Source organism: Oryctolagus cuniculus, chromosome 8 (genome assembly GCF_964237555.1).
Source record: "Oryctolagus cuniculus chromosome 8, mOryCun1.1, whole genome shotgun sequence".
Taxonomy (NCBI): Eukaryota; Metazoa; Chordata; class Mammalia; order Lagomorpha; family Leporidae; genus Oryctolagus; species Oryctolagus cuniculus.
The window spans coordinates 51649719-51663832 of record NC_091439.1 but is presented as its reverse complement, the minus strand read 5'-3'; the positions used below and the strand labels follow the sequence as shown (position 1 = coordinate 51663832).

The 14114-nt window shown below is 38.8% G+C and overlaps 1 protein-coding gene across 50 annotated transcripts in view; it reads left to right on the top strand.

Moving 5' to 3' along the window:
- ANK2 (ankyrin 2) overlaps positions 1-14114 on the top strand; it is a 677994-nt gene that overhangs the window by 578825 nt on the left and 85055 nt on the right. For 42 of the 50 annotated variants that reach the window (XM_070047717.1, XM_070047713.1, XM_070047695.1 and 39 more), the window contains 5 exons: positions 45-143; positions 5812-6009; positions 8493-8591; positions 9656-9754; positions 13658-13756. In XM_070047717.1, coding sequence (XP_069903818.1) covers positions 45-143; positions 5812-6009; positions 8493-8591; positions 9656-9754; positions 13658-13756 — 594 coding nt within the window. The remainder of the gene's footprint in view (positions 1-44; positions 144-5811; positions 6010-8492; positions 8592-9655; positions 9755-13657; positions 13757-14114) is intronic. The other 8 variants (XM_070047718.1, XM_070047723.1, XM_070047720.1 and 5 more) reach the window with 1 other exon arrangement.

Here is a 14114-nt window from a genome sequence, read left to right as displayed (position 1 = left end):
AACGCTAATTTATTAATGCTGAAACTTAAACACACCCTTTACAGAATGGCCTTACCCCACTCCATGTTGCTGCTCATTATGACAACCAGAAGGTGGCGCTGCTGTTACTGGAGAAGGGTGCTTCCCCTCACGCCACTGCCAAGGTGAGGACCACAGAAAAGGATTTACACAGGATGTAACTGCAATCAGAAAACGTACAAGAAGTGTTTTTCAAACACGTGGTATGGTATAACTACAACTAGTAATAATAGCTTTTAATACTGACATCTTTTAAAGATTTCTGCTAGTTGCTTTTACAAAACCTTTTTAAAGAGTTAGTAAATACTAAGGGGGATATGCCTATAAACCATGAGACATGGATCTTACTGTCAGCATTAGGGCTTTAGAGATGGAAGTCTGAATTTTGATAAATGGAACATAGTGAAGGCACTGCAGTTTTTTTCCTTCACCCCATAAACAGAATGCAATGATACAACATATCCTTTTATACTCTGAGTTGTATAGAGATTTCAGACTTTTTATTATGTATTATGAAAGGCTGTTTGTTTCTTTGCCTTTTAAATGCATTGCTTGTTTTAGCTGTATCATGAACCCTTTTAAGTACCCAGATGAAGGATGCTTTTTAGTGTATACCTGGCACCAACTTCCAAAACAGCTTCTTCTAGGACTGATACCTATGGATGGGGCATTTCCCACCATTGGAACTGCCCCTTTCTTACTTTTCATGAATATTCATATTTATGAATATTTCATGAATATTCATGTGAATATTCACATGAATGTTATATAAAACATAAAGCCAGCATTGTATCCTTCATTTGTTCATCCAGCAAATATATTTTGAGAATGTTATCAGGGATTATTTTTAAAATAAAAAAGAATTGTGATGAAAAAGTATTCATGCTACAGTAGCTTATGTAATACAACTAGCATGTATGTGCCTAGCACTCTACATGCAACATCTCATTTAATCTCATAATAATCCAATGAGATTGATGTTATAATGATCACCATTTTTCAGATAAAAAGTGAGATTTAAATAGATTAGTTTTTCAAAGTCACATAACTAATAAGTGTTAGAGCTAGTATTTGACCTCAAGCACTCGTAATTACTAGGTTCACTGTGTTCCAAAGCAAGAGAGATTTATTCCACTTCTATTGTATGATAGAATTAAAAGATAATGCATATTTTCCATGAAGTCTTTAAAGCTTTCCTCCTATTCATATATGCATATAAACTCACATGTTTACTTAAATTATACATATCATATAATAAAACAGAATACTGTATTTACATAACAGTATTCTGTGTAAAGCCATATATTCTATATAGAGACATATATGATAAGTAATATAATTTTCTACAAATACATCTATACATATACATATCTTTTCATTACAATAAGCAGCTTGTACTTAACTACTTGAACTTTCAAAAGAGAGGTACTAACTTTTATAATTATACATACAATTCTTATTCCTTTATACCCTTTTCTCTATAAGCTCATCAAGTGTGCATTTGTTTTAAGTCTTTCTTCAAACTGTAAGCTACTTGAGGATAATGATCATGTCATTCATTTGCATATTCATGAAGGTTCTAAAACAGGATTGCACAGGTTCTCAACAAATTTGGATGAAAGAACAAATACTCAGCAATTATATTTTTAAAAAAGAAACTTAAAAAATTTTATTGACATGCAACAAAGTACAAAAATCATTAGCATATAGCTCATTGAATTTTTCCAGAAAATACACACCCACGTAGCTACTACCTAGACGGAGTAGAAGAGAATGTACCCAGGAGCTCTCTCCAAACACCTCCCTCTTGCCTCCTCGCATCAACACCACTCTAACTTCCACCATAGATGTTCTTTCTTTCTTTTTTTTTTTTTTTTGACAGAGTGGACAGAGAGAGACAGAGACAGAGAGAAAAGTCTTCCTTTTGCTGTTGGTTCACCCTCCAATGGCCACCGCGGCAGGCGTGCTGTAGCTGGTGCACTGCACTGATCTGATGGCAGGAGCTAGGTACTTATCCTGGTCTCCCATGGGGTGCAGGGCCCAAGCACTTGGGTCATCCTCCACTGCACTCCCGGGCCACAGCAGAGAGCTGGCCTGGAAGAGGGGCAACCGGGACAGAATCCGGCGCCCCGACTGGGACTAGAACCCGGTATGCCGGCGCCGCAAGGCGGAGGATTAGCATAGTGAGCCATGGCGCTGGCCACCATAGATGTTCTTGAACTTAGCACAAGAGGAGCAGTCAGAGTGTGCCCTCTTATTGGAGAAGTCATGAGACATATTTTCAGGGTTTCCTCTGTGTAGGGATGGGAATGCATGGGGCTGCCTATAGCCATTTTCCAGAACCTCATAGCAGTAAATAGAAATTTAAAATAAGAATTATAAAAATAGCATATGCTAGTTAAAACTGCAAATGGGACAGAAGTTAGGAAACACTCATAGTATCCTTTATATTTAAATTTATGATGTTTTTATTTAAGTTTTAACTTTCTATAAAATGTTAACAGATATAAACATTTGACATATTTATGGGGTACTATGTTTTTAAATGAAAACACCCAAAATCCTATCTTCTAGTTTTTTTAAAAAAAATTGATAAATATACTGTATTTTAACATTACCTATAGTCACCATTACTGTGCAAGAGAACCCCAAACTCCTTACTCCTATCCAGCTATATCCTAGTACCCATCAATCAACCCTGCCCTCCCAGCTTCTGGTAACCACTGTTATATTTCTATGAGATCTCCTATTTTTTAATTTATTTTTTAAGGAATACAAATTTCATAAATACAACTTTAGGAATATTTCTTCCCACCACATCAGCCCTCAATCCCACAATCCCACTCCTCCTTCTCTCCCTCTCTCCTTGCCAGTCCCATTCTCCATTAAGATTCATTTTCAGTTAACTTTGTACACAGAAGAACAACTCTGTACTAAGTAAAGATTTCAACAATTTGCAAACACACACACACACACACACAAAATAAATCTGAGAGCTAGTTTTACAGTTAACTCTCATAATACAACTCTTTGAGGACAGAGGTCCTGCATGGGAAGTTAGTGCACAGTGACTCCTGTTGTTAATTTAACAATTAACACTCTTTTGGATGATGTCAATGATCAGCAATTATTTTAATGGAATAAAAAATACCTGTTCACTTAACATGTTGGCAATTTAGTAGCTATCCAGGATGACCATTCTCAACACAAACATAAAAGACTACATCAGTACTTTTATTGAACTTTTACTATGTGCAAAGATAGGATTTTAGGACTTGGTTGGAGGTAAAACTATAAAATCTGTGTTCTGTTCCCATAGGGAACCTCAATCTACCTTTGCAAGAAGAATAGATTATAAAGTAATATGGATGGTTTCCTAAAGAGACCAATGCTGTTGATCTCCAGCTTTTGCTGTGTATGGTCCCTACTCATATACGCCTACTGAGTCTAGAAGATGGGCCAAGCAGTCCTGTGCTGCAGGGGCCACAGTAGGGCAGGTGTTCTGGGGAGACTGCTCGGGTGTTTTCTACACTCTGCCTCAGCTTGTCAGAGCAGGGGACCTTCAGCTCCTGGGCTACTCCAAGTGGCTGCCAGTTAGTGGGAGCCCCACTAGTACCATCACTCTGAACTGTCTATTCACAATTCCTGCTCGCCCCATCACACACACACACACACACACACACTCACACTTCCTTGGCTCCTGAACCTATTTGCTCATTCCTAACAGAGTCCAGAAGCTTGTTCTTCATGGGGAAGATTTCAGTTACTTGATTCCAAACATTTTTACTCTTTGTGAAAAGAGATGGCTCTTCAGATCTTGCAGGTTGAGTATCTACCAGGCAATGAGACTGCTTCCTTTGTCAAAATTGACACTCTCTTTGATAATGTCTTGGGTTGTATCATTAAAACATCACGCCTCCTGATACTGTATGCTTCAGGATTGGGAGTAAGTGGGACCAAAAAAACAAAAAGGAGATGCCCGAATTTATAAGGTCCACAAAAATCTACTTGCCTTATTATCTGATAGAGCCCATGGACCCAGGTGCAATATTCTGAAGTAGCTGGAACATCTGGCACTATGATCAGACCCTGAAAATGTTCCCAAGCAGAGCTTCTAATAGAAATATTATTTGTTAAAAATCAAAGATGCTTGTTTTTGCTTGAGCAATTGGGGACAGAGTAGAAAATGTAGGGCCCTTTGTGGACCAAAATTTGATGATGGCACATAAAGACATTTACGTTCACTACATACTTTGCAGTTAGATTGAAGGAGATAGTATGACCTAAAAATACCTCTTGTGGTTGTCTTGGAAGAAGCACTGGACTGTTTTACTGTTTTCCCTTCAGCATGTCATAGCTCATGACAAAACCTCTGTTTTTAACGTCTATCATACATTCATCATGGAAAATTCCATCAGATGCCATGAAGGAAAGAAAAGGAAACATATGTTACAGACTCACAAATAGTTCAATGTTTTTTGTTTAATTGTTTGTTTTCTTTTTAACTAAGTGTAAGGTTTAGAGTTTGACTCTTGTAAGACAAATCTGAATTATCTTGTTCTACTCCATAAAACTCTCACATAAAACTAGTAGTCTCATGTTTCTACTCTGGAGGCCACAGAAATGGACAAAAAGGGGGGTTCTAGAATTTAAACTGACCACAGGATTAACAGAAGCCAATTCTGTTGTTTAATATCTCTTTTTTAGCATGCAACTCTTTTTTTTTTTTTTTTTTTTTTTTTTTTTGACAGGCAGAGTTAGACAGTGAGAGAGAGAGAGAGAGAGACAGAGAGAAAGGTCTTCCTTTCTCTTTTGGTTCACTCCCTAAGTGGCAGCTATGGCCGGTGCATTGCAGCCAGTGCGCTGTGCCGATCTGAAGCCAGGAGCCAGGTGCTTCCTCCTGGTTTCCCATGTGGGTGCAGGGACCAAGCACTTGGGCCATCCTCCACTGCACTCCCAGGCCACAGTGGAGAGCTGGACTGGAAGAGGAGCAACCAGGACAGAATCCAGCGCCCCAGCTGGGACTAGAACCCAGGGTGCTGGCGCTACGGGCAGAGGATTAGCCTAGTGAGCCACAGCGCAGGCCAGCATGCAACTCCTTAACGACAGAGATTACATCTTGTTCACCATTTATATTTCTACACCTAGAAAACTGTTTGGTCTATGCAAAGCCCTCAGTAATATTTGCTGAATGGGTAAAAATGTAAAGTCCAATTGGGAGCACATTAGTAGGAGTGTTATAAACAAGATCACAGAAGTAATTCCATTTTATTTTATATTAGTAAAATCACATTGGAAGTATGGCATTCATTTTTGGGTAGCACAATTCAGGAACACTGTTGACAGCTAGAATCAGTTCAAAACAGATCATCCTTTAGGAGAGAGGTCTAGAAATGGTACTTCCATGAGCAGTAATTAAAGGAATGAGAAAGGCTAGCCTGGAAAACAGAATTCTGAAACAAAATATGAAAATCATCCTCAGATATTTAAAGGAAGATCACATAGAAGAGGAGCCTGGCTTATTTTCTATTGTTCTCCAGGAAATAGCCAGTATTGTAAGGAGGGAATTTTCAGCTTTGGGAATTTTGTGTCTATATCTTTCTCACAGTAGAATGGGTGCAACTTTGGTTGCAAAGATGTGGGTATTGCTAGGTGGAAACTTGTGATAGGTAAGAGTTTGGATTAATTATAAACTCCCTTTTAACTTTCCTGCTGACTAGAGATTCTTATCTTTTTCCGAAAATATATTTAAGCAATTGTTAAACTTACTATATGTATTTTTATTTTTTTTAGAATGGCTATACTCCTTTACATATTGCTGCCAAGAAGAATCAAATGCAGATAGCTTCCACACTTCTGAACTATGGAGCAGAAACTAACATTGTGACAAAGCAAGGGGTCACTCCGCTGCATTTGGCCTCACAGGAAGGGCACACCGATATGGTCACCTTGCTTCTGGATAAGGGAGCCAATATCCACATGTCAACAAAGGTATCCTGTTCTTGTCTCTTGCTTCAATCAAGAGTCTTTTGGTTGAATATAAAGAGAACAAATCAAAGATAACTTAGAACAAAGAAGGGGGATGTAATAAAAGGAAACAGGGATTATCTTATGGACCCCAGGGAGAAGAAGAGAGTCAAACCTTTGAGGGACTAGAAAGCCATAAAGCAGCAAGGGAACCACTCTCACAGACTCTGCCTGTTTGGCTACATTTTTGCTTATTGACTTTTCTCTACAAATCAGTTTCATTCACCTTGTTCTGTAAATCTGATTTTCCTGCTCTGTACATGTGATATAAGGGGTTGCCCCAAGGCTTTTGAGAGTTAACATCAGCATAGTTCAAGCAATAAGCCCTGATTGCCCTTATATCTTCTAGGCCAAATTCCAGACAGAACGAGACAGAGAAAGGAAGAGAGAATGATAGAAAGAAAGGCAGAAGGATTTGGCCCAAACAACTGCATTCAAACTGGGAGCCTCATGTCCACAACTCAACTCATTCTCCAGCCCATACCCTGTGTAGGGGTCTGGGAACTCAGGAAAATACTGATTTTTTTTTAAACCAACTGCAGCTTAACTTGGGTGGTGATCAGAAAATCAATGTTTTTCATGAAATGCTTCAGTCATTTCAACCTTTCTCCAGAAAAGGCCTCTCTGGACTACCATACTAATTTTAATAGAAAGACAATTAACGATAGAAAGGAAAATATTATTCAAATTTTATAGTATTAGATTTTTAAAAGTACTTATCTGTCTATATATCAACTACCTATACATCCACCAATTAATCTATCTTATACTTACTTTCATATATACTCCACTGGAGCCAGATGCTAAGAAATTAAAAATTGGAGCTTATATTTATCAGTTAGTTCATCATTTGTGTCTCTTGATGCTTTTTTGTGATATAGGGTGTGCATTAAGTGAAAGTAAAAGTCTCTTAAGGTTTTCCACAAATATACAAATACTATTTTTTTCTACATCTCACTGTTGAGTTCATTGGTGCTTTTGGAGCATCAATTGTAAATTGGCCTTAATAATGTGCGTAAGTAGATTATGTAGCATGCATCCTGTAGAAGGACCTATGAGATGAGTAGGTTGTCTTGAATGCCACTGGAATCCTGGTATCCTAGTCTCTTTAGCACTCAGAAGAGTTCCAGTGCATTCCTTGCCCTAAAGTACTTCTCTGTTCTCTGTCAAAGGTCTTCCTAGATCCTCTTTTAAAGCATGGTGACAGCTGATTAGTTATGGAGTTAGTCTTCCAAAAGATATTTGCATTTTAATAAGAATAAGCCTGAAAAATCCTTACTGTGAAATGTAATGTTTCAACCAGTCAATACAATATGCAGTATGGACATCCTGTGGCCATTGAAATCAGGCTATTCAGGGGGTCACTTATATTATCAAGGATATTTGGACCTTGAAACAGAATATTTTATGTAATATCCATAAGCCAAGGAGATATGTGTTTAGTATTAAAATATGACTCTTGGCCGGCGCCGCGGCTCACTAGGCTAATCCTCTGCCTTGCGGCGCCAGCACACCGGGTTCTAGTCCCGGTTGCCCCTCTTCCAGGCCAGCTCTCTGCTGTGGCCCGGGAGTGCAGTGGAGGATGGCCCAAGTGCTTGGGCCCTGCACCCCATGGGAGACCAGGATAAGTACCTGGCTCCTGCCATTGGATCAGCGCGGTGCGCTGGCCACAGCGTGCCGGCCGCGGTGGCCATTGGAAGGTGAACCAATGGCAAAGGAAGACTTTTCTCTCTGTCTCTCTCTCTCACTGTCCACTCTGCCTGTCAAAAAAAAAAATATGAATCTTCATTTGAAAATATGGAAAAGAAACAGTTAACAAATTTTTGAATAGTATTAAAATTCTAGATACTATGAAGTTGAGCACACAATCTTTCTGATATTGTGATTTTTAAGTTATAAAAATGATAGATACACATCTGGAGTTAGTTCAGTATGTCCTCTTAATGTTCGTCTAAGTACAGTGATTCTTTTAAGAGAGAGTTTTATCAGTCAGCAAATTTTTAATGAGTATTTTTGAATTGCACACTCATCAATGGAGAAAAATACTCAATTTTGAATCATGAAGTAATTATATTATCTTTAAAACAATTATTTTATGATTTTACTTTGGTGGTATCCTTAGGACAAAGGATAAACAGTGTAAAACTTTAATAGTGCTCAGATGTATCTGAGCTTCAGATGAATGTATTTGGAAGTTGTTAGTTATTTTAGCATCACCTAATAAGTAGCCAAAATAGAAAATGTCATTTGCTGAACGTGTTGATTAACTTACAGAATATTCCTAAATGATAAGTATTATTAACTTGGAGATTCTTAGATATCAAAAGGTACAGTTTCTCAGGATAGGCTATGTGTTTTTCAGGATCTTTTTGAAGACATGATGTTGTAGATTACAGCAATGTATTTTCCTCTTCAAATGTACCCCTTTCATTCCATTCTTTCTCTAGAGTGGACTCACCTCCTTACACCTTGCAGCTCAGGAAGATAAAGTCAACGTTGCTGAAATTCTCACCAAACATGGGGCTGACAAGGATGCTCACACAAAGGTAAAGCAAAGTCTATCAATATTGTGTAAGTTCTAGCTTACATGACTCCTCATAGTCCCCATTTGGGTTACGTCATGTCCAGGTCGCCCCTCCTCAACTGTCCATTCTCAAGCTTAAACTAATCACGATGGGCTTTTGCTCACAGATCTAAAGTGGTTCCCCATTTTTGCTACAGTCAAGTGCAAAAGGCTAGCATGGTGTCAGGATCCTTCACAGGAAGACTCCACTTCTGCAGGCTTTAACCTCCCCTCTTTATTGTGGTTTTAGCTGGTCCAAATGACTTGCTGTTTTCCCTCTGTACTTGCTCACTTTCATGCCCTTGGTTATCAAATGGTTTTTCCCTCTCTATGCTCTTAGATCCTTACCCATTTTTAAAAAAGAGTTATTTAATTTTCTGAAAGTCAGAGTTATAGAGAGAGAGGGAGAGACACCCAATGGTTCACCCCCAAGGTGGCTACAACAGCCCGGGTTAGGCAGACTGAAACCACGAGCCAGAAGCTTCTTTGTGGTCTCTCATGTTGGTTGCAGAGGCCCCAAAGATTAGGCCATCTTCTGCTGCTTTCCTAGGCCATTAGCAGGAAGTTAGATTGGAAGTGGAGCAGTTTGGCATTAACCAGTACCCCTATGGGATTCTGGCATTGTAGGTGGCAGCTTTACCAACTGTGCCACAATGTTGGCCTCTAAATCCTTACCCATTTCTTAAGCTCAGCTTGCTACATCTCACCTGCAAATCCTTCTGATCTTCCTGTCAGAGTCAGCCTCTCTTCCCTGTTTTCAGGTCATACCAACTATTTCTTTCTTTTATTTCTTTGTCTAATTAAGACATATATGAGTCTCTCTCTCTGTCACTCTCTCTTTCTCTTCCTAGTGGTAAGCTTCATGCGGCTAGAATCTACTCATATCCATGTTTGTGTTCACAGGATACATATATAACCTACTCAATAATACTGTACAATATGATTGAATTTCTACCCACTCTATATTCACTGAAATTCTATGTAATCCTGCTCCCTGAAGAGCATTAGCCATTAGAGTAGTAAAATTTCTACTTTATTTGTTTACAGCTTGGTTACACCCCTTTAATTGTGGCCTGTCACTATGGAAATGTGAAAATGGTCAACTTTCTTCTGAAGCAAGGAGCAAATGTTAATGCAAAAACCAAGGTAAAATACTTTTCCTTATTTTCATTTTCTATAAGAAAAAAGGTTCAGCCATCTGGATACACAATTGGCTTACTGTGGCTACAAATTATTTTTCTCTTTAGTTATTCTAAATTGTCTTTGATGAGGCAATGTGTTTTTTTAAAATTGTTTGAGACTTTTTGTTATAATGAGTTTTGCCAGCCATGTAGGTTAGCTTCATATCTTTGTCTATTTTAAAGGGAAAGTGGGATATGTCGATTTAACAGTTTACTGCAGGATACACTAAATGCCTGCTAGAACAACTTGATGTTCTGGAAGCTCTCCTTTACACTCTTTTAGGGTCTTGGCCCCTTCCCACTTCCCAAGGAAGTAGACAGGCAGCCTGGATTGCATTCCTTTCATTTTTAATGAACTCTGTCACATCAGGAACATCACACGGTCATGCTCAGTGAGAAAATGATGTGTAAGTTCTGGGCTAAAAAATTCTCAAGGATAAGCAGAGCTGACTTGATCTTAGCTGTTTCTCCCAGTGGTTTCTGAAGGGTCCTATTCCACAAAGCAAGGTTAGAACATAACGCGTGGGCACTTCAGTGTGCTCCAGTGAGTTCAAAAAGAAGTGAAGCACATTCTGTAACGACGACTGCTGCACGTAATGTAACTGAGAACTCCAGGTTCTTTTGTCTAAAGAAACATTTACATGATGTTTTCAAGTTCTTATGAGATTATCAGAAATCCCTGACGCTGCTCTGTGAGTGGGCTCAAGTAAGTTCATGAGTATATTCAGGCATTTTCAAATTAATTATTTAAGATGCTAGCAATTAAAAATATGTAGAAGTTTTCTAGGTCAGTGTTTCTGCTTATGTCCTCATAGAAGCAGATACAAAACTATTTCTATACACAAGCACATGTACGAGCAGATTTATAATAAACTTGGTCTTTAAATTGTAAATAATACTCATACTGTGAAGCTTCGACATTCAACTTTAATGATCTTCTTCTAGCAAGAATAGCTGCTACCTCGTTTCTGATCAATTCTTGAGTTCTCATGGAAATGTGCTTTGAGACTTATCTAAAAGTTCCAGAATGAATTCTCAGACATCAACTCTTAACACCATTTTTGCTTAGCCAGCTCACATATAAGCCCTCTGGGGAAGACATTCTTATTAAAATATGGACTTTCTCCTGAAATGCACAAATGCAGCGATGCATTGGCATATTGTCAAGGATTCAAAACACTTACATTTTTTGTTAAGTGTTGGATTGTTTAGATGGTTACAATATTCAGAAGCCAAGCAGTATGTTGTTTAGACAATATCAATGGCCTTCCCCAAATTTAATCTTCATCAAATGAGCATTTAACTGGGAGAAATTTCTCATTTTCAGATTTAGGGTTTATTTCTTAAAGTCAACTATGAAGCATTTGGAACCACTTATCTATAAGACAGTATAAAGATACATACCTTGAAGGGAAGGACAGTCTTTTCATAAGCTCATCAAAATTTTTTTCACTTGAAATGAAATCTCTGCAGATATGTGTTTCCTCCTTGACATCTCATGTGTACCTATGGATATTAAAGATTGCTTTATTGTTTTGAGAATGCAAATGTATGAATTGCTTTTAATAAGCTCTTCAGAATTTTTTTCACTTGGAATGATGTCTCTGCAGAAGCAATTATGTTTTCTTTTTGACATCTCATGTGTAACCATAGATATTAAAGACTGTTCCATTGCTTTGAGAATACAAACATATGTATTGCATTTACTCTCCAAACATTCATTACTTAGTATAAAATATTTGAAAAAGTTAGTATTTTATAAGAATATTCATTGTTTAAAATTGTAATGAAACCCTGTCACATCAGCTTGAAGCCAGCCTTCATTAATCACGATTAACTTGTGAAGTGGGTTTAGGGCTGCTGTATTTAAAAGATAATTATCTTTTTTTAGAAATTTTTTATTTAATGAGTATAAATTACATAAGTACATCTTTAGGAGTACAGTAATTCTTCCCAACATACCCACCCTCTTACTCCTCCTCCCTCCCCAATTCCTCCTCCCTCTCCCATTCCCAGTCCCATTCTACATTAAGATTCATTTTCCATTGACTTTATATACATAAGACTAACTCTATATTAAGTAAAGATTTCAACTATTTTGTTTTTGTAGAAAACATTTATTTAATAAATATAAATTTTGAAAGTACAACTTTTGGATTATAGCAGTTTCCTCCCCATAACCACCCTCCCACCTGCAAACTATCCCATTTCCTACTCCCTCTCCCATCCCAGTCTTCATTAAGATTCATTTTTAATTATCTTTATATGCAGAAGATCAACTTAGTATATACTAAGTAAAGATTTCAACAGTTTGCACCCACACAGACACACAAAGCATAGAGTACTGTTTGAAGACTATTTTTACCATTAATTCTCATAGTACAACACATTTAGCATAGAAATCCTACATCGGGAGCAAGTGCACAAAGACTTCTGTTGTAGATTTAACAATCGACACTCTTATTTATGATGTTCAGTAATCACCTGAGGCTCTTGTCTTAAAAAAGAGGCACATGCAGTCAAAGCCAAAATTAACAATTGGGATTGCATCGAATTGAGAAGTTTGCGTACTGCAAAAGAAACAGTCAGGAAAGTGAAGAGGCAACAGACAGAATGGGAGAAAATATTTGCAAATTATGCAACTGATAAAGGATTAATAACCAGAATCTACAAAGAGATCAAGAAACTCTAAAACAACAAAACAAACAACCCACTTAAGAGATGGGCCAAGGACCTCAATAGACATTTGTTTGTCATTCATTTAGTCCACCATTAATTACAAAACACCTCCCATATAACAGGCACCCTCATTTTCAGAGTGATAATGAACACTGAAACACATTAAGTGCTATGTTCAATATCTGGCACAAAATGAATGATCAATAACTGCTACAACTGCCTTGTATCTCCAAAGATTCTGATGCAACTTGAAAAATTAATGTGATTTTGTGACCAACCTGTACCACACCCAATTTATGAAAGTTTAAACCAGAATGTCAAAACCCTCAATTTAAAGAGACTTGTTGAAAGAGGGCCACTCTGTTTCCAATGATTTCTTCTAAAAGTTTTTTAAGTGCCCATGTGTGTAATCTTTGACCAAAGGAGCTTAAGACTTAGATTTACCTGTTTATTTTTTAAAGATTTTATTTATTTATTTGAGAGGTAGAGTTACAGACAGTGAGAGGGAGAGACAGAGAGAAAGGTCTTCCATCCACTGGTTCACTCCCCAAATGGCTGCAACGGCCAGAGCTGTGCTGATCCGAAGCCAGGTGCTTCTTCCACATCTCCTATGTGGTTGCAGGGGTTCAAGGACTTGGGCCATCTTCTACTGCTTTCCCAGGCCAAGACAGAGACCTGGATTGGAAGAGGAGCAGCCAGGACTAGAACCAACGCCCATATGGGATGCTGGCACTGCAGGCGGAGGATTAACCCACTGAGCCACAGCTCCGGCCCCTAGATTTACTTTTAATGATTTACTTTTAATGATTTAGAATCTCCACATTTAACCCCAAGATGGTTTGTATGATCCTCTGCAGCTTACCCTTCCTAGGGAAGAAATCACAGTGATAATGCCCTTTTCCATTTTAAAGTGTTCTCTCAGCAAACCCATTTTTAGCACTAATTGGTTACAATACAGCAATAGAATCTGGAGTTTGCACGTCCTGTTGTTCTGTAGCCTCTCTCTCCTCTTTGTTTGGCAGACCATAAGGTGTGAGGGAGTGTTTGCTGCTGAGAAATGGGTTGCTGGGAATATCAGGCTCCCAATAAACAAAGCGTCAGTAAGACTAAGAAATCCACAATGAAGGCTAACCTACTTTTCCTTTCCCTTTGCAAATCGGCTCTGGTCCCATGCCACCATCATCCACAGAATGGCTACACGCCTTTGCACCAGGCTGCCCAGCAGGGTCATACGCACATCATCAACGTCCTGCTCCAGCATGGGGCCAAGCCCAACGCCACCACTGCGGTAAGACAGCCACAGCAGCCCCTCCCCACGCCCCCTTCTCCCTCTGCTGCCCTCCTGCTAGTGTCTCAGCTTAGCTGAGTTTCCACGCATCCTCCTTAAATATACCCGGGACTGTGGAAAGCCCCAGATTTCTTGAAAGCCTTTTGCAGAAGTCATTGTGACTTCTCGGGAGTGCTTTTCCCAGGAGGAAAAGCGATTGGCCTGAGTCCGTAGGCTCTCTCCGGAAAGTGGGGCCCTCGCCTGGGCTGCTGGAACATCCTCTGCTTACAGCTGGCGCTCAGATGTGAGCACAAATCGACCCCTCCCTCCCTGTCTCCTTAAGGGAGCACAGTTTCCAGGCTGCTGGCTTAGACACAGC